The sequence below is a fragment of the Hypanus sabinus genome, chromosome 3 (assembly GCF_030144855.1).
Source record: "Hypanus sabinus isolate sHypSab1 chromosome 3, sHypSab1.hap1, whole genome shotgun sequence".
NCBI lineage: Eukaryota > Metazoa > Chordata > Chondrichthyes > Myliobatiformes > Dasyatidae > Hypanus > Hypanus sabinus.
In genome coordinates, this window is record NC_082708.1 from 72,309,550 (window position 1) to 72,330,059 (window position 20,510).

General features: G+C 40.0%; 2 protein-coding genes across 6 annotated transcripts in view; one reads left to right on the forward strand and one right to left on the reverse strand.

Moving 5' to 3' along the window:
- fam76b (family with sequence similarity 76 member B) overlaps positions 1–8,309 on the reverse strand; it is a 49,020-nt gene extending 40,711 nt beyond the window's left edge. For both annotated transcript variants that reach the window (XM_059964653.1, XM_059964652.1), the window contains exons 1-3: positions 8,048–8,309; positions 263–327; positions 120–174 (exon numbers count right to left, since the gene is read on the reverse strand). In XM_059964653.1, the coding sequence (XP_059820636.1) occupies positions 120–174; positions 263–327; positions 8,048–8,128 (201 nt within the window). In that variant the 5' untranslated portion in view covers positions 8,129–8,309. The remainder of the gene's footprint in view (positions 1–119; positions 175–262; positions 328–8,047) is intronic.
- A 100-nt stretch (positions 8,310–8,409) lies between these two features.
- Positions 8,410–20,510, forward strand: part of LOC132391442 (centrosomal protein of 57 kDa-like) — a 35,260-nt gene continuing 23,159 nt past the window's right edge. The window contains exons 1-3 of one of the 4 annotated variants that reach the window (XM_059964650.1): positions 8,410–8,539; positions 13,258–13,414; positions 19,926–20,105. In XM_059964650.1, coding sequence (XP_059820633.1) covers positions 13,291–13,414; positions 19,926–20,105 — 304 coding nt within the window. In that variant the 5' untranslated portion in view covers positions 8,410–8,539; positions 13,258–13,290. Of the gene's footprint in view, positions 8,540–8,564; positions 8,936–13,257; positions 13,415–19,925; positions 20,106–20,510 lie in introns of those variants that run through there. The other 3 variants (XM_059964649.1, XM_059964648.1, XM_059964651.1) reach the window with 3 other exon arrangements.

Below are 20,510 nucleotides of genomic sequence, written 5' to 3' on the forward strand. Positions count from 1 at the left end.
CCATTGATTGTGAAGTACTAATAACTTTATTAGTAACACAATTGACATGTTCTGCTTTATTATGATTTTGAAAATTCCAGTAACTGTGTTATCTAATAAAAAGTGCTGCATCAACTTACTGTTCCAAACTGCTTCACATTCTGTGCACATTTCTTGCATATTGTGTTGGTTTTGCTGCATAAAATAAGAAACCCGTAATTCAGAAATATTTACTATTTCAAAGATTATGGAACTAAATAAAAACACATCACCATCACTATACCTTTCTTGTTGGAATTCAGTTCTGCAATATGTGCACTTGACGACTGGATGTGCTATGCGACACTCCTGTTTAGAGGAGAAATAAGATAAGGTAATATAACCCATCATTTTTGAAACATTTTTTAAACAAAGCAGCTCATTATTAGAGATACTGTAAAACATCTCTGAAAATTTCGATATTAAAAGAAAAACATTAGATAGAACTGCTCATCAGGTTGGATAGGAACTAAAAGTCTACTGTATAATTCCCCCACTGATGAAAGGAGAAAGCATTTTATAATAGGGTCTATACTTAGCTTGTCACGTATACCTTAGAGCTAGAGTTTGAAAAAATTATGTTTTAAGCAGTAGATCACTTCAAGAATAGAATACAATGTGATATACAGCTTATTCCTGGCAACTCAAAAAGGTATTATTGTACAATATGAATATGAATTATTTAGAAGCAGAAAAAAACTAGCAAATTAATTGAAAACAAAGTTTGAAATATTCAAATTTTAATTAAATAACCAAATTACAAACACAGCATATGCAAATTTGATGCGCACAGCAAGTACATACACTACAACTCCGATTCTCCAGCATTTTCAACAGAACTTTGGTGGTGCCCAGTAAATGATACAGTATTGCTAAAATTGGAAATTACTCCAGTTAATATTCTCACTTAAGACTTTCTTTTATAACAGTGCAAAAAATATTCAGAGAAATTAGTACTTTTGAGATTTAGGTGTGGGGGAGCAGATGGCTGCTAGGAATCTGGGGCCAAATACCCAACCATTGGTATTTCTGAACAACAGGAAGTTATGGGGGCATTGTGGAAGTAGGGGGCACAATTTAAGGAACAGTTAAATCAACTAATAAATCAATATTGTATAAACAGATAATCTATTTTATGTATTTTCTTTACTATATAAAGCATGAGAATATTTAAGTTATTTCTACAACTAGAAAATTGTGAAGTTAATGTCAGACACATACAACACAGAAAATGGTTTCAAATTACTTAATAAAGGTCCACAATCCCTTATCCGAAATCCTCAAGGCCAGTTGCATTTCGGAATTCAGTTTTCCAGATTTCAGAATCCCTCCTTATTGGTTCCAGGACCCCCCCGCGGATACCAAAAACTACGTATGCTCAAGTCCCTTATTTAACCTGTCTCAGTGTGGGTGGACTTTAGGACCCAGTGAAGCTCCGGACCTATACACATCCTCCCGTGTAGTTTACATAATCTCTAGATTACTTATAATACTTATTACAATGTAAATGCTATGTAAATAGTTGTTATACTGTATCATTTAGGGAATAATGACAAGAAAGAAATTATTTCCAAGAAAAGCATTCAATAAAACAAAAATATATAGCTTCAAACGAACCGAATCAAATACATGGTAAATGACTTACTGGAATAAATGTAGAACATCACTGTCACTATAAAACTTCAGTAATTTGTCTTTCTGTTTCTCTAAATCATATACAGTGATAGTTCCAACACCATATTCTTTAGTAAGATGCCGCACCACGATCAAGCTTCTGCAATAACTCCACTTTCTGCATTATTGATGATAGATACTTCCTTCTCTTTTTCTCATTGTTACCAATAGGGGTATCTGCAGCTCTTTTTGACATTTTTACAGTGAAATTAAACACAAAGTCAACAGTGAACATAAAATACCTCATAGTTCCCACACCCCGCAACTTCTCGTTTCCACCTCCTACCCAAGATCCACAAACCTGCCTGTCCAGGTAGACCCATTGTCTCAGCTTGCTCCTGCCCCACTGAACTCATTTCTGCATACCTTGACACTGTTTCATCCCCCCTTGATCAATCTCTTCCCACCTATGTTCATGACACTTCTCACGCTTTGAATTTTTTTCAAACGATTTTAAGTTCCCTGGCCCCCACCGCCTTATTTTCACCATGGATGTCCAGTCCCTATATACCTCCATCCCCCACCAGGAAGGTCTCAAAGCTTGCTGCTTCTTTTTGGATTCCAGACCTAACCAATTCCCCTCTACCACCACTTTCCTCTGTCCAGCAGAATTAGTTCTTACACTCAGTAATTTCTCCTTTGGCTCCTCCCACTTCCTCCAAACCAAAGGAGTAGCCATGGACACCCGCATGGGTCCCAGTTATGCCTGCCTTTTTGTTGGTTTTGTGGAAAACTCATGTTCCAACTCTATACGGGTATCCGTCCCCATCTTTTCCTTCGCTACATCAACGACTGCATTGGCGCTGCCTCCTGCATGCATGCTGAGCTCGTTGATTTCATTAATTTTGCCTCCAACTTTCACCCTGCCCTCAAATTTACCTGGTCCATTTCTGACAACTCTCTCCCCTTTCTTGATCTTTCTGTCTCCATCTCTGGAGATGGCCTATCTACTGATATCTACTATAAGCCTACAGACTCTCACAGCTACCTGGACTATTCTTCTTCCCACCCTGTCTCTTGCAAAAATGCTATCCCCTTCTCACAATTCCTCTGCCTCTGCCGCATCTGCTTTCAGGATGAGGCTTTTCATTCCAGGACAAAGGAAATGTCTTCCTTTTTTAAACAAAGGGGCTTCCCTTCTTCATCCATCAACTCTGCTCTCAAACGCATCTCTCTCATTTCCTGCACATCTGCCCTCACCCCACTCGGGATAAGGTTCTCCTTGTCCTCACCTACCAACCTACCAGCCTCCGGATCCAATGTATAATTCTCCGTAACTTCCGCCACCTCCACCAGGATCCCACTACAAAGCACATCTTTCCCTCCCCCACCCATTCTGCTTCCCGCAGGGATCGCTCCTTATGTGACTCCCTTGTCTATTTGTCCCCACCATCCCTTCCCACCAATCTCTCTCCTGGCACTTATCCTTGTAAGCGGAACAAGTGCTACACCTGCCCTTACACTTCCTCCTTCAGCACCATTCAGGACCCCAGACAGTCCTTCCAGGTGAGGCGACACTTCACCTGTGAGTCGGCTGGTGTTGTATACTGCGTCCGGTGCTCCCGGTATGGCCTTTTATATATTGTTGAGACCCGATCCAGACTGGGAGACCGTTTCGCTGAACACCTATGCTCTGTCCGCCAGAGAAAGCAGGATCTCCCAGTGGCTATACATTTTAATTCCACGTCCCATTCCCATTTTGAAATGTCTATCCATGTCTCCTCTACTGTCAAGATGAAGCCACACTCAGGTTGGAGGAACAACACCTTATATACTGGCTGGGTACCCTCCAACCTGATGGCATGAACATTGACCTCTAACTTCTATTAATGCCTCTCCTCCCCTTCTTAACCCATCCCTGACATATTTAGTTGTTTTTTTCCTCTCTCTCTCTCTGCCCATCACTCTGCCTGTTCTCCATCTCCCTCTGGTGCTCCCCTCCCCCTTTTTCTTCCTAGGTTCCTGTCCAATGATCCTTTCCCTTCTCCAGCTCTGTATCCTTTTTGCCAATCACCTTTCCGGCTCTCAGCTTCACCCCACCCCCTCCGGTCTTCTCCTATCATTTCGCACTTTCCCCTCCCCCTGCTACCTTCAAATCTCTTACTGTCTTTCCTTTCAGTTAGTCCTGACGAAGGGTCTCGGCCTGAAATGTCAACAGTGCTTCTCCTTATAGATGCTGCCTGGCCTGCTGTGTTCCACCAGCATTTTGTGTGTGTTGAGTGAACACAAAATATCAGCGAACAGCAAATGCACGTGTAACCAGTACGAGCGCTGAGCCACAACTGACGTCTGGCAACCTCTGCTAGCACCAGACATCAGCTGCTGGCAAAAAAAACTTCGGTTTTCGGACCTTTTTGAATTTCAGAATTTTGGATAAGGGATTGTGGACTTGTACATCAATTCCTGGTTACATTTGTGATGTTAAACTGATAATCAGAAGAATGAAAATACATATTTAGAATACATGACTTGATTACTCAATGAATCAAGCAAATTTCTACAAAATATTGCTATCTGAAAATTTTAATGAAGATGTTAGGCACTCTGGAGAATTGTATTCTGTAAATTATTGGTTCTTCAGGATTGCTCTCCACATTAATTTGTAAACATATACACTCTACCCATCACCTGCCTATATTATGATACAGTATTTTAAATTAAGTTTTGCTTTGAATTTCCATTTTAATAATGTATGTTAGATAGAATAGATATGATTATTTCCCACTACAATCTGTACTACCTATAATGTTTGATAACATCTAGATGGTATTTATTTCTCTAATAGTTATGCCATAGCTCATTGATCTATTTGCACTGAACTTTCTCTGTAAATTTAATATTTTATTCTGCAATATGTTATTGTTTTGCCCTTTTCTACCTCCATGCACTGTTGTAATGAACTGATCTGTATGAAGAGTATGAAGTTTTCCACTGTATCTCAGTATTTGTGACCACAATTAACCCATTTAGTAGTGGAGTAAACAGGTGTTCCTATGATATTTTAGCTGAGATGATCACCGGAATCACCAAGGCATTAAAAGCTTAAGTACAAAATGCTGGTAAATCTGGACTCGATAATGGGCATGGACAGTGGGCTGGAGGGCTTGCTTTGGTATTGTACGTCTATGACAAAGACAATTCTGGCTGTTTGTTGGCAACTACCTTTAAAAATCTAATAAGCTTTTTTTTAAAGAGTAAGCCAGGCAAAAGTAGATTTAGTGCAAGTGCACCATTAATAGATTGAAGCTTCTTGATGCCACCAAATCTCTGTTACAGGAATCTGAAGCAGAAAAGAAACGGCAGATTCATTCAATAAATTAATTTTAACTTGACAGTAATAGAGCAGGTAAAATTAACTCTTTACTGCCCTGGACTAGGAAGAGCAAATCCTACAGAAAGCAGATGGGACTGCTTGCTGGCTCAAGAACCCACAAGCATAAAGCTTGAAGAGCTCATGGTCATCGGATAAGGCTGGAGCACAATTAAAAGTATTTGCTAGAATGCCTGTATGTACTCTATTGTGAAACATTACAAATCTTCATCAGTGAAATACTTCCAGTTATAATCTTGGGCCTAGATTTACTTTTTAAGAGACATCCATTACAAGGATCTTTATTGAACAAATAAAAATACTTCCTGCTTTTGAATTTTTTCTGTGAAGATAATTTGAAAAGAGTATATAGTTTTTTGGGAAGGATATAGAACTTGGAAGATGATAGAAAGAATTAGCATGCCAGGCACTAACTAAGAGAAAATGAGTTAATGTTTCAGTATGGACTCCTTTCATCACCCAAATAACTTTACCAACAGCTTTATCACCATAAGCTGATCCTACTCCAAATAAAATAATTTGTTTTCTCTTCTACCTTTTTTGATAAGGGTATGGCCTGAAATGTTAACTATTTCTCTTTCTACAGATGCTGCCTTGCATAATGAATATTTCCAGCTTTTTTTCTATTTCTTTATTGCAGATTTATAGCATCAGCATTTTTTTTTGCTTCGTAACTTTGGGAATTGAGAGTAAATTTTTAAAGTGGAAACACTTGCTAAAATCCTGGGACTTGTTCCAGAAGAGTTTGCACAGGTACAATGGCCCAAATAGTCCTACCATGCTATAAAACTTTATGAAAGCTATGTTTACTACCATTTTGGATAGGTTTAAAAGCAGTTCCAAGTTATACAGAAATAAAAATTAATATGGATATTTACAAAGATTGAATGCTAAATCATAGTTTCCCCATAACTATTCGCCAGTTTCAGTTCAAGTCAGAAACATCAATCCCTGACCAAGGTGAAGAAATTAATAGTAGATGAGTATTCTGCGAGTCTTGAAGTTACTTTAAAAATCAGCCTTTGAACAGATAATGTTGAACAAGTGTAGCTGCTTTTGGAACATTTTCTACAGAACAAATAAACAAGCAATTCAATAGGTATCTATTTGAAAATGTAAAACAGAAACAACTGTATAGGCTAATTCAGCTCCTCCTGACTGCTCTATTGTTCAAATATAATCATGAACTGCCTTATAGTTCAGTGACCTGGGTTCAAACCTGACCCATGATTCTCTATATGGATAGTTTGGAAAGACCCTCTGGTAGCTGTGCAGGGATGTTATTCTGACTGGAGGTGTGTAAGCAGTGGTGTACTGCAAGGGTCAATGCTTGGACTTCTGTTGTTTCTGAACAACAGAAAAATCTAGGTGGGCTGATTAGCAAGTTTCCAGATGACATAAAAGTTCATTTGATAGAGTTGTGGATAGTGAGGTTAGTTGTCAAAAGATTCAAAAGGATATGGACTAGTTGGAAATAAAGATAGAGAAATGGCAGATAGTTTCATCTGGGCAAGTGGGAGATGTTGCACACTGTAAGAGGAAAGTATGTAGTAAATGGCACTACTCTTTAAGACACAAGACACTGCAGATGATGAAATCTGGATCACAATCTGCTGAAGGAACTCAGTGGGTTGAGCAGCATCCATTCATGGAGTGGGGGCAGGGTTTCTAAACATTTTGGGATGAAATACTGCATCAGGACAGCAACACGAAAAACAGTGTACCTGAACAGGGTCTTGAAGTGCACTCATAACTCCCTGAAAGAGGCAATGCAAGTAGATATGATGGAAAAAAAAGTCAGGGTATTGAGGCTCATAGTCTGGAGGCCACATTGCATCTGTATGAAACCACATTTGGAGTAGTGTGCGCAGATGTGGTTGCTACACGGCAGGAAAGATCTGGAGAAGGTGCAGATGAGGTTCATTGTGAATTTGCCCAAATGGACATTAGCTATGAGGTTATACAAACTTGGGATTGCATTTGGTGACACATCAGAGGCTGAGGGGTGACCTGATATAAGTCTATAAAATTGTAACAGGCAAAGATTGGGTAGATAGCCTGAGTATTTTCTGATGCCAAACTTTTGAGGACATAGCTTTAAGATGACAAGGGGAAAGATTCTTTTTCTTAAACTTACAAAACAAGATTTTTTAATAGAATGGTATGTGCCTACACGTACTGCAGGGGAAGGTGGAAGGTGGTGAATGTGGATACAACACTAATGTTTAAGAACCATGCCAGGCCATGAATGGAGAGGTGGACCATGTGTAGACAGATGTGCAGTTTAAATTGGCATCATAGTCTGCATAGCAACTGAGCGCCAAAGAGCATATTCCTGTGCAGTACTGTTCTATCTACGTACGTTCTCATAATAACCTTGTGGACTTCCGTCTTACGTTTCACTTTCATCCCATAAAAAATGCAGATTGGTAGGTTAATTAGCCACTACAAATTGCCTAAGTGTAGAATCTGGGAAGCGGTGATGTGTGTGAAAAACAGGATGAAAAGAATAAGATGGGATGATCCTATGAGCTGATCTATAAAACTCATTGGGCTGGAACAGCTTCCTGTGCCGTAAGGAGAAAGAGGAAAAATGCCTTGGACCGCTTTCCTGTCCTATCCCTATGTTCTTTGTTCACCCTAATGCACTGAGTGTGTCTGTGTGTATGAGAGAGAGGGAGAGAGGGAGAGAGACAAACAGAAAGTGTGTTCATGTTCGAATACAGCGGTTAAATAAGTAAAGCTGCGTTTAAATTAAAAGCTCAACCAAATCTCCACCCTACTGTTTACAAGTAAACATGCGCTATGGAAAAACCCCCCTGCCGTTTTGAAAGTTTAACTGCGAGCTGTGGTACATAACAGACCGGGTACCTGGGTGGTGCCATACCAGGGAAGCCGCTGACAAGGAAGGAACACAGACTCCGAAAGCAAAGGCCTTAATCGGATTTCAGCGCCGATTAATTTCGGCCGAAATCACATAGACAGCGCAGTAACCTCGAGGAAGGGCTGATGATGACTACGAACCTTACACAGCTGCTGGCCCTGAGACAGGTCTTCGAACGGATACCGCTGGTGGCATTTGGTGCAGGCGTAAAGCGCGGCCATTATTTCAAATACCAATCAATAGCCGCAACCACCCGCCGTCAAATTTCAACACCTCAACCGGTTTCTTCACGCATAGGGTAGATGAAAAAAAATCTTCCCTTTAAAAAAATCAAAGGGGCAATCAACCAAATAAAGAATAATAGAACGAATCTGACCTCCCGGCGTCACACCACACGAACCGGCGACATCAGAACCGGACGTTGGTGAACGCAACATGACCTTTGAGCCAATAGGAAGACTCCATACGGCGAAGTGCCCCGAACGCTCAGACAGCTCCATCCAGTCAGATCGCAGCTTCCTACAAGCGCGGCCACCGATGTAAACTGACGGTTGGAAGCCCAGGCGCGCGAGCGGTTGTACGGCCGGTGCGGCGCAACCAAACTTGGGCAGTTTGAAAAGCTCGAGACACAGGTCCGAAAAAAACCACGATCGTATTTCTAAAAATTCGCGTCACACCCACATTAGTTAGCTCGCACAACAATTTTTCAACAACAATGTGTTTTAATGAACAAGAATAGCGACAGAAAAGGAAACGTTCGGATTCACCGCGATCGGCGGGTCGAGCTCATTGGGTAACACCCCAGGCGCGTCCGCGCGGTGACTTTGCCCGCTTCGCCCGAGCGCGTTCACGGCGCTGCGCGCGGCTTTTCCGGCTGGGCGCGCATGCGCGCGGCTGGGTGGGCGACCCTTGGGCTGAAGTTGCCAGCGGAAGCCCCCGGACATGGCAGCTGTGCACGGGAACCGGCAGGTGAGGTCCTCCTCCAGCGTAAATGGGGTTGCAGACTAGTTCAGTGACAGCCGCTGCGGGTATGTCCTCTTCTGCTGGCTCACCGCCTTTTTTTTTATAATGCCGCAGACCCCTACCATTTAGCGAGGGGTCCGTGAACCCCAAGGTGGAACAACGACACTCTGCCTTCACAGACCCGCTGGATTCCTCCAGCACTCTACTGACCATTTTGCCTTTCCTCTGACAGGAGCTCAGAATTAGGAACAGCAGATGGGAACTCCCTACACAGGGAGAATTATAGTGCTGTTAATCGGATATTCGTCTTATTTTTCAGTTGCAATATCCTGTTAAGGTGGTGAGAACCTCCTTGGTTCAAAACCAGAATATAAAATCTCTTTGAATTACATTTGTTTGTATATCGATAATTCTATATATTTGTACTTTTAACTATTCACATTACCTTGGGATGCCCCTGCATCTGTTGATCTGCCACTGAAGCCATTAGTTTTTACTGTTCTTAAACTACCTTTGGCAAGTTTAAACTTTGGCTTCTTTAAGCTTGAGAGAATACAAAACGCCAATTGTGTCCTGGCACATGCCCCTTCTTAAAAGTATTTTTAATGAAAATCAATCTCGTTTCCAAAGCGTAGTAGTCATAAAGTGGATTGGTAAATTAGAAGCCAAGACATGATTTCTAATCCTCCTGTGGCTTTTGTGAAATATGGTTAATGTAGAAAACTAAATGTCAAAATATTTCTGGTCAGTAATGCCTTTGGGATAAATTTTCTACTTAATAGTGTCTGTTGTTTATTCATAGTGAGAAGCCAACTCCTTGATTTATGAAAGTTCTTAAATCTCATCCATATGATGTTTGTAGTGGCATTGCACAAATCTAGAGATTTCCAAGTAAATTTGATTGCATGCTTTGGTTAATGAGAAAATCTGCAGTGTTTATCCAATTCTTCTCCAGATCTTCTGGTGTAATTGATTAACTTCTGCAAACCACTAATTTCAAGGACAAATAACAATAGGCTGTTCTTCCCAGTTATACTCAGATTTTACAAGCAAATTGAGATAAACCACTGAAATTTCATTTGGTACCCAGAGTGACAAGAAGCCTGAAGCAAATTGCTGGACACATCATTCTTGCGCTCCAGGACACAGAATTGTGGAAAGCAGTCAATCTGATATATTCCTTGAAAGCTTACAGTCTGAAGCTAGATCAGACCTGGCAGCAGCACATGGAGATATTTGAATGCCCATCTTGCACTGGGTATATAGATATTGACTGAAGAAAAGAAAGCAAATTAATGAACCGGCCATTTGCTTTCAATGAACAGTCCATTTAATAGTCCTTCCAGTTAAGGTGGCGCTACCAAATGTGTGTGACAGCTTTCTGATAGTCAAAAAGCTGAGAAGTCTAACTAAAAATAACTAGGATACATTTTTTGAGGTAAATTGTGTTAAATTATCGCTGCAAATGTTGAAGGGGTGAGGGAAGTTCGGAGGATGAGGTGAGATGGTGTGTTCCCGGGTCTTTGCAGATGGAGTTCTGATGAGTGAGGTTGGATCAGTCTGGGTGGCGAGAGAAGTTAGGGCCCAGGCAGAGGAGACTGGTGCCAGTACAATTGGGTGTGAGGTTGGATTACTCTGGGCACTGAGCTGATTTGAAGAGTTTTTGAGAGTTGCTTCAGGCAGTGCAGCGAAATCTGGACCTGGAGTGAGTCACTGGACGATGTGGTCTAGACCAAGTAAACACAAAGTACACTGCAGATACTGTGGTTAAATCAACACGTACAAACAAGCTGGATGAACTCAGCAGGTCAGGCAGCATCCGTTGAAATGAGCAGTCAATGGATGCTGCCTGACCTGCTGAGTTCATCCAGCTTGTTTGTACATGTGGTCTAGGCCAAGAGCCTTTCGCAGTAACAGTGCCTGGGTCCTAGTGTGTGGTACGATTTGCTGCTTAGACAATTTAAACGCTGGCCCAGATTGGATGCCAGCCAATTTTTGCTTCTCTCCACAATCTTCACTCCTCTCTCCAGTGTGCCGAAGCGGAAGTATTTTGCTGTTCTGATGTTGGGTTTATTTAATTGCCAGCTAAAATAGACGGTAAAGACAGGGTTTTGGTCAGGATGAGAGTCAATTTTGTGTGTTCTCCAAGATGGTCATCTCCAAGATGGTCATCTCCATGGTGCTGAGGCTATGACAACTGCCCCGGCTGCTGTGTTCGTGCTTCTAATATGGTGAACTGATAAGCTAGGTTTTGGACCTGCTCCGAGCTGCTCTAGGGTTCGGATCTGAGGACTCAGTGTTGGTTTGGAATGCTGCGGTTCGCTTCTACTGTTTGCATGATTTGTGTTTTTTTCTTTCTCGTACACATTGAGTGTTGGTCTTTTATTTTTATTCCTGATTCTTCATTTTCAATTGGGTTCTTTTGGGTTTCATGCTTTGTGGCTACCTGTGAGCAAGCAGATCTCATGGTTATATAATTTATACATTATTTGATGACAAATGGACATTGATCCTGTGAACACTACCTCACTTTTTAAGTATGTATTATTTTTGCATCATTTTTGATCTATTCATTATACGTATACTGCCATTGATTTATTTATTATTACTTTTTTTCTTCTGTATTATGTATTGCATTGAACTGCTGTTCAGATAACAAATTTCAGGACACATGCCAGTGATATAATCCTGATTCTGACAAATGTTCTTGAATAAAGGCGCCTGTAAGCAGTGGAATATGTGGGCAGCGAAGGAGTATTCAACTTAAATGTGGGGTCAACCCAAGAATCAGGTTTATTATCACTAACATGCTGTGAAATTTGTTGTTTTTGCGGCTGCAGTACACTGCAAGTCATAAAAATTACCATTTGTTAAATGAATTGTGTAAAAGAGGAACAGTGAGGTGGTGTTCATGAACCATTCAGAAATCTGATAGTGGAGGAGAAGATGCTGTTTGTTAAAGGTTGAGTATGCATCATTAGCCTTCTGTATCTCCTACCTGATGGTAGTAATGAGAAGTGAGATTAATATACATAGTTCAGGCCCCTCAGCATATACAATGATTTTTAGACCAAATCTTATCTTGTCCTTTGTAACTTGGAAACATTGGTTGTGAACTTGGTGACAAGAATTTGATATAACCAGATCCTTTGCACCCATTCTTTCTATGCTAATTAATCAATTTTTTTTGCCAATTATCAACACATTGACTTTAAATCCATACATTTCCTTTTATCTCTGCAATCTTCTCCTGTTGTAAAATTCTACAATAACGTGGATGCCTCCAGATTTGTCTTTTAACTGTGATTATGTCACTTTTAAGAAGCGTACTTTCTATTGTCGATGGACCTAATCTCTGGAATTGCCTTCCTGAACCTAGCTTTCCTATTTTTTTACAAAAAGTTCCTTAAAACTCTGCATCCAAGCTTTGGTCATCTGCTCTAATATTTGCTTATATCGTCCAATGCCAGTTTTGATGGTGCTTTGATACAAGTACCTTTAGAGCATTTAGGTGTATTAAAGGTTCTTTATAAATGTACCAATTTATAATTTATTGATGTAAGCATTTATTTGATTGCTTTAGTCTTTTGTCATATATATCATAGCCATAAATGTTGGATTAGATAAAATATGAAACTGAAGCAGCCGAGGGATGCAATTTCTTTTTGCTGGAATCTAAATTGTATGCATCAACTACATTTTTGCAAAGTGCAATATGATTTTATTTATTTAGTGATACAGCACGGAACTGGCCCTTCCGGCCTAATGAGCTGCATCACCCAGCAACCCACCTATTTAACGCTAGCCTAATCACAGGACAATTTACAGTGACCAGTTTTCTACTAATTGGTAACATCTTCGGACTGTTGGGAGGAAATTGGAGAACCCAGAGGAAATGTGTGACTACAGGAGAGCATGCAAACTCCTTAAAGACAGAGCTGGGACTGAATTCCAGAACGTCCCGAGCTGTAATAGCATCACACTAACCACTAAGCTACCTTGCAGAAATTTATGTGACAATTAAAGCCTTTCTGAACAATTCGCTGTATTTAGGAGGATCATGGTGATTGGCGTAATGCTATTACAATGCCAGTGACCTGGGTTCAATTTTGCTGACACACGAAGGATTCAGAAGCTACTTCACCAATTCTGTTTATTTTAATTTTCAATATAGATTATCAAGCAACTTGGCTTTTGTCAATTCGTAATTTCTTGCATTCAAAGTAGAATTGATCAACTGTACTGCCCAAGCATAAAAGAGCATCCAAGTAAAGTTACCAGATGTATATATCTCAAGTGTCCAAGATCTTTTCGACAGTGGCAATTTATTTGTTTCCAAGCTTTGTCTTTTATTGTGTTATAATTGCATTTTATTAAATCCCTGCAGCACTCTTTGGATGGGAGTTTTCAAGTGTTACCAATGTCTGACACTTTGTCCATGCCGTCATTTGCTGCATACCCAATGGATAAGCCCTTCCTCAATGTTGACTTGAGTCGATCCCCAGAGAAGCCTGTTATTGCATATCCAGAGAGTAATAGTAGAGGTGAGTAATCAAGAGAGTATGAAAATTAAAGGATTTGTTTGATTTCATTTGCAGACAGTTGTGACTACTTCCACAAGTTATTTATTGCATCATAATAAGTAAAGATATAATGTAATTTATTTGATTTTCATTGTGTAGTTAGTGCAGCTAACCTGAGTTGTGGATCTGAATATCTTTTTCTGCTTGAATACACAATATAGTTGTAGTATGAAAGTAATATTATGTTTTTGTCAGAAGCACCATAGTTTCAAATCCACCATTAAACTCTGTGTGGTTCAATAGGGATTGTAATAGCCCCACAGCTCTGCTTATAAAAAAGGAACAGATGCAACAAAAGTACAAATTTCACAGTGTTACAGGGTGTTGTGTTCCTAGAAAGCAGTCTGTAGCATAATTTTCCATAATGCAAATCTGTGTCACGGAAAGGTGCAAATGCTACAGGCGGAAATGAGGGGGAGTTGCATTTTTGGTTAAGGACAATATCACAGCAGTAGTCTGAGATTAAATTACAGGGGGATTATCCACCATGGATGGAGGTGAAAAATGAGGAGATGATCATCTTGTTGGGGTTTGTACTATACACTCCCAAATAGTCAACAAGCAATTAGAGCGGTGTTTCCTAACCTGGGGTACACAGTGCCCTTGCTTAATGGTATTTTTCCGTGGCATAAAACGCTTGGGAAGCCCTGAGTTAGAGGAATAAATGTAGGGGGTAAACCTACACAAACTGCATCAATAAAGGGTCTGAAGCCAAAACTTCAATACTTTATTCCATTCCATCGAGCATTTTGTGTGTGTTACTCTGGATTTCTAGCACCTGCAGATTTTTTTTTGTGTTTAATATCTGTAGGAACATGTGGAAAATTGCACAGATAATAGGGTCGTCCCAGGGGATTGTAATTTTCCTAATATAAACTGAGACTGCCATAAAGCAAATGGCTTGAATGGGATGGGATTTGTTCAATGTGTTCAGGAAAGTTTTGTCAGGCAATATACAGGGCAAAACTCAACTCTCTCCTGGGAAATAGGCAAAGACCACTAATTGAGTGAAGTATCGGTAGGGGTGGAATTTGGGCCTAATGACCATAGTTTTATTCATTTTAAAATATTTATGGAAAAGGACAGAGCTGGCCCACAAGTTAATGCTCTAAACTGGAGCAAGGCAAATTTTAAATGTATTTGGCAGGAATATGTGAAAGTTGATTGGTATAGGTTGTTTGCGGGCAAGGAGACATCCAAAAAGTGGGAGAGCTTTAAAAGTGAGATAGTGAGACTTTAAGATCTGCATATACCTGATAGAATGGAGGTTGGAGTAGGGAATCCTGGAGCATGAGATATTGGCCTCTGATCAGGAAAAAGGAGACAACTTGGAGCAGGTACAGACTGCTGGAGGAGTTCTAGGAATGCAGTAATATACTTTAAGAACTCAGGAGGGCAACAAGGAATGTAATTCTGCCATGGATGGTCCCAAGCTTGGCTGCAAAAGGAGGAGAGTTGGGCATGAGTTAGCAACACGACCCATAAAAACCCAGAGCTACAGAAACTACAATAACCTCAGCGCTGGGAAAGAAAGGATCTTCGGATACCAAGAAGATGAGATACAATTTGAAAGACTGGCCCAGGGTAGAGGATTCTGGTGAGCTGCTGTCAGTGTCCTATGCCCCAGTATGGGTGATGGACCTGAGTAAATAAAATGGAATGTCACATTATATAAAAAGAAAAAGAATAACTAGGGACAGAATAGGATCTCTTGAAGACCAAAGTGGTGATCTATGTAAGGAGCTGTAGGGGATGAGTATTTCCCTTCTGTTTTTGCTGTGAATTAAGATGTAAAGATGAGGAAACTGGAAAGATGTCTTTGAGGATAGTCCACATTACAATAAAGGAGGTGGTGGCTATTTAAAAATGTATGAAAGTAAATAAATCTTTGGGGCCTGATCAGGTATGTGTAAAAACACTGTGGGAAACTAGAGAAGGAATTACGGTAGCTCTTGCTGACATGTATGCATTATATGGCCCAAGTTGAGGTATTTGCATTATATGGACCATCATTAGCAATGGTTGAGGTGATGGAAGATTGGAAGGAGGTTAATGTTGTTTTGAGGGATGTAATGAAAAACCTGGGATCTATAGACCAATAAACTTAACATCTGTGGTAGGTAAGTTATTGGAGGGGATTCTGAGGGTAAAGAATCCCCTATATTTGTACACATATAGGAACAAATTGAAAGATCACATGAAGTTGATGTTTGAAGTAATGGGCAATTTATTAAAAACCGGACACCCCAGGAGACCAGTCAAAGCTGATCAACCTGAGCATGAATTTGGTAGAGCTTTTACATTCTCAGTTGATTACCAGTAAAACTATATGTTACAGAAGGGTGGCTACAGGAAGACTTAAGTAAGTTATGAACTAGGTCCTGATTACAGAGTAAAATGATTGTCTACAGCAGCCCGGTGGTTGGGGACCATTGGTCTACAGGTCCAACAATAAATCCAGTTTTCTATTACAACAATGGGTGCACGCAATAACATAATTAATGAGACTCGTAAACCTTGGATGTCATCACTGCTGCATTCCATTTCTCTACTTCTGGGCTTTGTCTGTGGTTTCCTGTTACCATATTATCCACATCCCTAGTTACTGGTTACTAGCTCTGATTATTCTTTTCCGTACAACATACACATTTGGAAAAGTGGGTCACTTAGGGAAATTCAACATGGCTTTGTGGTGGGAGAATATCTCATGAACTTGATTAAGTGTTTTGAAGAAGTTTAACAAGTGTAGGATGGTAGGCATAGTCAGCAAGGCCTTTAAGGCCTGCATGGTAGGGTGTTCTAAAAGATTGAATTGTATGGGATCAAGGAACAGCTAATTAACTGGATGCAGAATTGGCTTAATGGTAGGAAGCAAAGGATGATGGTGGAAGGTTGTATTTTTTTCAGATTAGAGGCCTGTGACTGATTTATATGTACTTCGAGCTTATACTGGGTCCATTGTTGCTTTTAATTTATATCAAGAATTTAGATGAAAATAGATAAGGCATGCTTAGTAAATTTACAGATTGCACTAAAATAGACTGTCTCAAGATCATCCAGAATTATACTGGGAACTTGATCGGCTTGGTAAATGGAATGAGAAAGTGTAATTCAGATCTGTACAAAGTTTTGGATTTTGGGAGATCAAGCCAGGGTCAGACTCTCAATGTCAATGATAGGGTTCAGCAGAGTTTTGCAGAATAGAGGGACATAGAGCTCCTCATAACTGGATTCCAGTTAATTGGGACACTTTGGGACCAGTACATTTTGGCCCACTTAAGCTGCTACCTCAATTAGCTGAAGTTTCATTGAAATAGTTTAAAAGGTACAAAGAAAAACAAAGAATCCTACTATTTAATTGAGGAATAAATTGTATATTTAAATGAAATACAGAACAAATTAGAACACTACTATTGCTACAGTACTATAAAACTGTGTGTTAGTCCCTAATAGTTATTGACAGAGGAATTCATCCAGTTTTTGCTGCAACATGTGTGGTGTCCAGGGAAGGGTAGCACCTTTGGTGAAAGGGCTTGTATTGTCCATTCCAGGGCAGCTCATTCAGCTTCGGTCCCCACTGGACGCTCAGCTAGCATCTGTGGCTCCAACTAGCTGTTTGCATGTGACAGCAATTACACTCTGGTACACTGCTTTGACAGTTGGGCAAAACCAGCTGGGTGTAGCCAGCAGGCCTCGTACCCTAGTGAAATAGGGACACGTCTGTCCTAGCATGTTGAAGTTAGGTCTGCGGAGTGGACAGATGAAATCAACAGCCAAGATGGCAATTCAGCAATGCTTCGTAGAGAGCAAAGGGCATGATAGCCTCAGGAGAAGTCATAGTTACCCACTGCAACCAAAGAAGACCTCAGTTTGTGACAAATACTCGTACCATTCGACCCCAGCTTCCAAAGTTGAGTGAATGGAACTGTCCCAATGCAATGGGTTTTGCACTTTTAAAAACTCCCACGCAGGTTTCACAGTCATCGTTGGGTACGATGGACAACTAACGTGGTGCTGTGTTCTTTTGATTGACTGTAAATGAACAAAATCAGCCCTGACACCCAGGGCAGATGATGGACTGCCTTCATACAACATTAGCAATGATTGCATCCTCCAAATCTTCATTTTCATTGTAATGTTAAAGATGGTTATTGATACCTTTGAATTCTTCATAGTCCTAACTTGTTGAATTAGAGTAATCATTTCATTTTCACTCCTGGCTGTTGCTGGCATCGCCAAGCCTGAATGCTTGAAACTGCAGTGAGCAAAACAATTCTAATTTGGCTTGCTGCTTATTTCTATCAGTGACAAATGACACTGCTTTTGAACACAAACACATGCAACTGACACTATTTTGTTGTTAAAGTCAAATCTGAATAAAACTCGGGAGACTAGCTTCTTGTAGTTACAACAGTTTATTGCTCATCCTCCTGCAGGAGTTTGAGACCTAGTTGTTGAAGGGAAGGCATGCAAGTACTGCCACCATCTGACAAGTGGGCCTACTTAGTCACGTTACAGCCGTATATTTATACACAGTAAGCCCCATACATTACTGTTGCAAGATGTTATTAGAACTGGTACGCCCACCAAATCTGTTGGTGCAAAACTTAATTACTTAGATAAGAGAGTCTACTAAATCGAGGCTTAATGACAGTTGGTTGTTCTGTCCAGTCCTTATCAGTTATTCCCTTTAATAGGCCCTAACTTAATTACAGATGGATGTTCATTCCTGTCCTTATTGATGAGTCCTCCTCCCCTTACTCAAACGGGGGTACAATGTTAACAAACTTCTTAGTGTCTGCACACCAAGGGAGAACCAGTATAAGCTGTTCTTTTTAGCTAACTGCTGAAGACAAAATTTACTTCAGTTGAAAAATTCCTATTCAGTCCCAATTATTCTTTTAACCAGAGGTTACATAGGTTCAAAATAATTTTTTTATATCCTCAATTCCTCAGTGTCTTACAGCCACACAAGTGCACTTGACTGACAGGAGTTAGAGACTGTTCAGCAACAGTCTCCTGTTCCGATTAAGTGGCAAGGTATTCCAAATTAATGAAAGGATGCTAGCTATTTTCTGAATTAATTTTTGTTCTGTAAGAGTCGTCCCAAATAAGTGTCTGCTCCAGTTAACCAATGTTCCAATTAACTGGAATCCACTATACTTCATTCCCAATAAGGTGCATCACAGGTAGACAAGGTAGCTGTCTGGCCTTTATTGATCATTACACTGAGTAGGGTGGTTAGGATGTTATGTTGCAATTGTTTAAAGACACCTGTGAGGCAGTATTGGAGTATTATATTCAGTTTTGGTCATCTTGCTACAGGAAAGGTGCTGGTAAGCTAGAAAGAGTCTGTACACTTTTCCATGGATGCTGCCTGGCCTGCTGAGTTCCTCCAGCATTTTGTGTGTTGCTTGGATTTCCAGCATCTGCAGATTTTCTCTTGTTGGTGAACTTCAGGGGCAACTTTTTACACAGATGATAGTATGTAAGTGAAATGATGCTTGAAGAAATAGATGAAGCAGGTACAATAGCAACACTTAGATATTTGGAAAGTTCAACGAAAAAGCTTTATAGGGATATGGGTCAAGCACTGGTGGATGGGACTAGCACAGATAGACATCTTGGTCAGCATGAGTGAACTGGACCAAAGGGTGTTGTCCCCCTCCCCCAACCCATGGTGTATGACTCTGACGTACCTGTGTAATAGAGTTATTGCCTTCGTAAATAACTCTATTGTGATTCATGGTAACACAAAGTCGTATTATTTGCACATATTTCGGGAAATACAAGTTCAGTGACTTTTTTCATGTAAATTCCATTGGAATGAATTGTATTCTCTATCTCAAATCTGTGTGAATTCTTTGAGTGAATTTTCATGACCCAAATAATCATAACGTGTGTCATCTATACAGCACAGAATAAGGTATTCATTTCAACTGATATTTATGCTGCATTTAACCCTTTTCCATCCCTACTCTTATAATTTCTTCTAAATTACATTATTCTGTTCTGTTAATTTTCTTGGCTGTATATACAAGATAATCAATGAAGGAATTTTTTTCAAATACAGTGGTGTTAGAAAATTGTAAATCTTACCATGGGAACTTGAGGATATTTGCAGATGAACTTCAAGGTTGTGGGTCTGAACACTAAGGATGATTCATTTGTTTGCATGATATTCCTAATCATCTTTCCTACTTTCATTTGGTTGTGTACTTGTGCCCCCCAATATTTTTTTTATTTCTAAACTATTTGGAGCCTTGCTTTCAAAGAAACTTGTGGGCTGCTTGTTCTCTCTATCAACATTCACCAGAGTACACTTAGCTAAATATAACAATAAGGTTGAACACAAAGTACTTTTCTCCATAGCAAGTGTATTTTATAACCTTTCTTTAATTTTAGACAATTTTGAAGAATCTATCAAGATTTACTATCTAAATTTTCCTAATCTGACTTTGATTTATTTTAGCGGTACTTTCAGCATTAAGAAACCTTCAAGAAAAGATTCGCAAATTGGAGTTTGAACGAACACAGGCAGAGGAAAACTTGAAACGAATCTCTAAGGAGACAGCAGAGTATAAAAAAATGTTAGATAAGAGCCAACAAAAAGCTGGTGACACACCAACAGAAGTAACACAACATAATAGAGGTTTGTTGGAAGTGCAATTTCTGTTTTAAGATTTGCAAAACAAAACTTGTGCTTGTAATTGAATTTTGTCACAATCCTTGTATGAGAATTTTTCCCATCTCTGCATAATGAAGATCAACCTAAGAGCTCAACTAATTTAAGGTGTCAACAGAAGTTCAATAGATATATCCTTTGTACCAGAGATGAGGTGATTTTGTATTGTATCTGGTTGTATTCTAACTGGTTGCATCACTGTCTGGTATGGAGGGGCCATTGCACAGGTTCAGGAAAAGCTGCAGAAAGTTGTAAACTCTGCCAGCTCTATCATGGGCACTAGCTTCCCCAGAATCGAGGACATCTTCAAAAGTTCATCGTTAAGGATCCCAGTCACACTGGACATACCCTCTTCCCTTTGCTACCATCAAG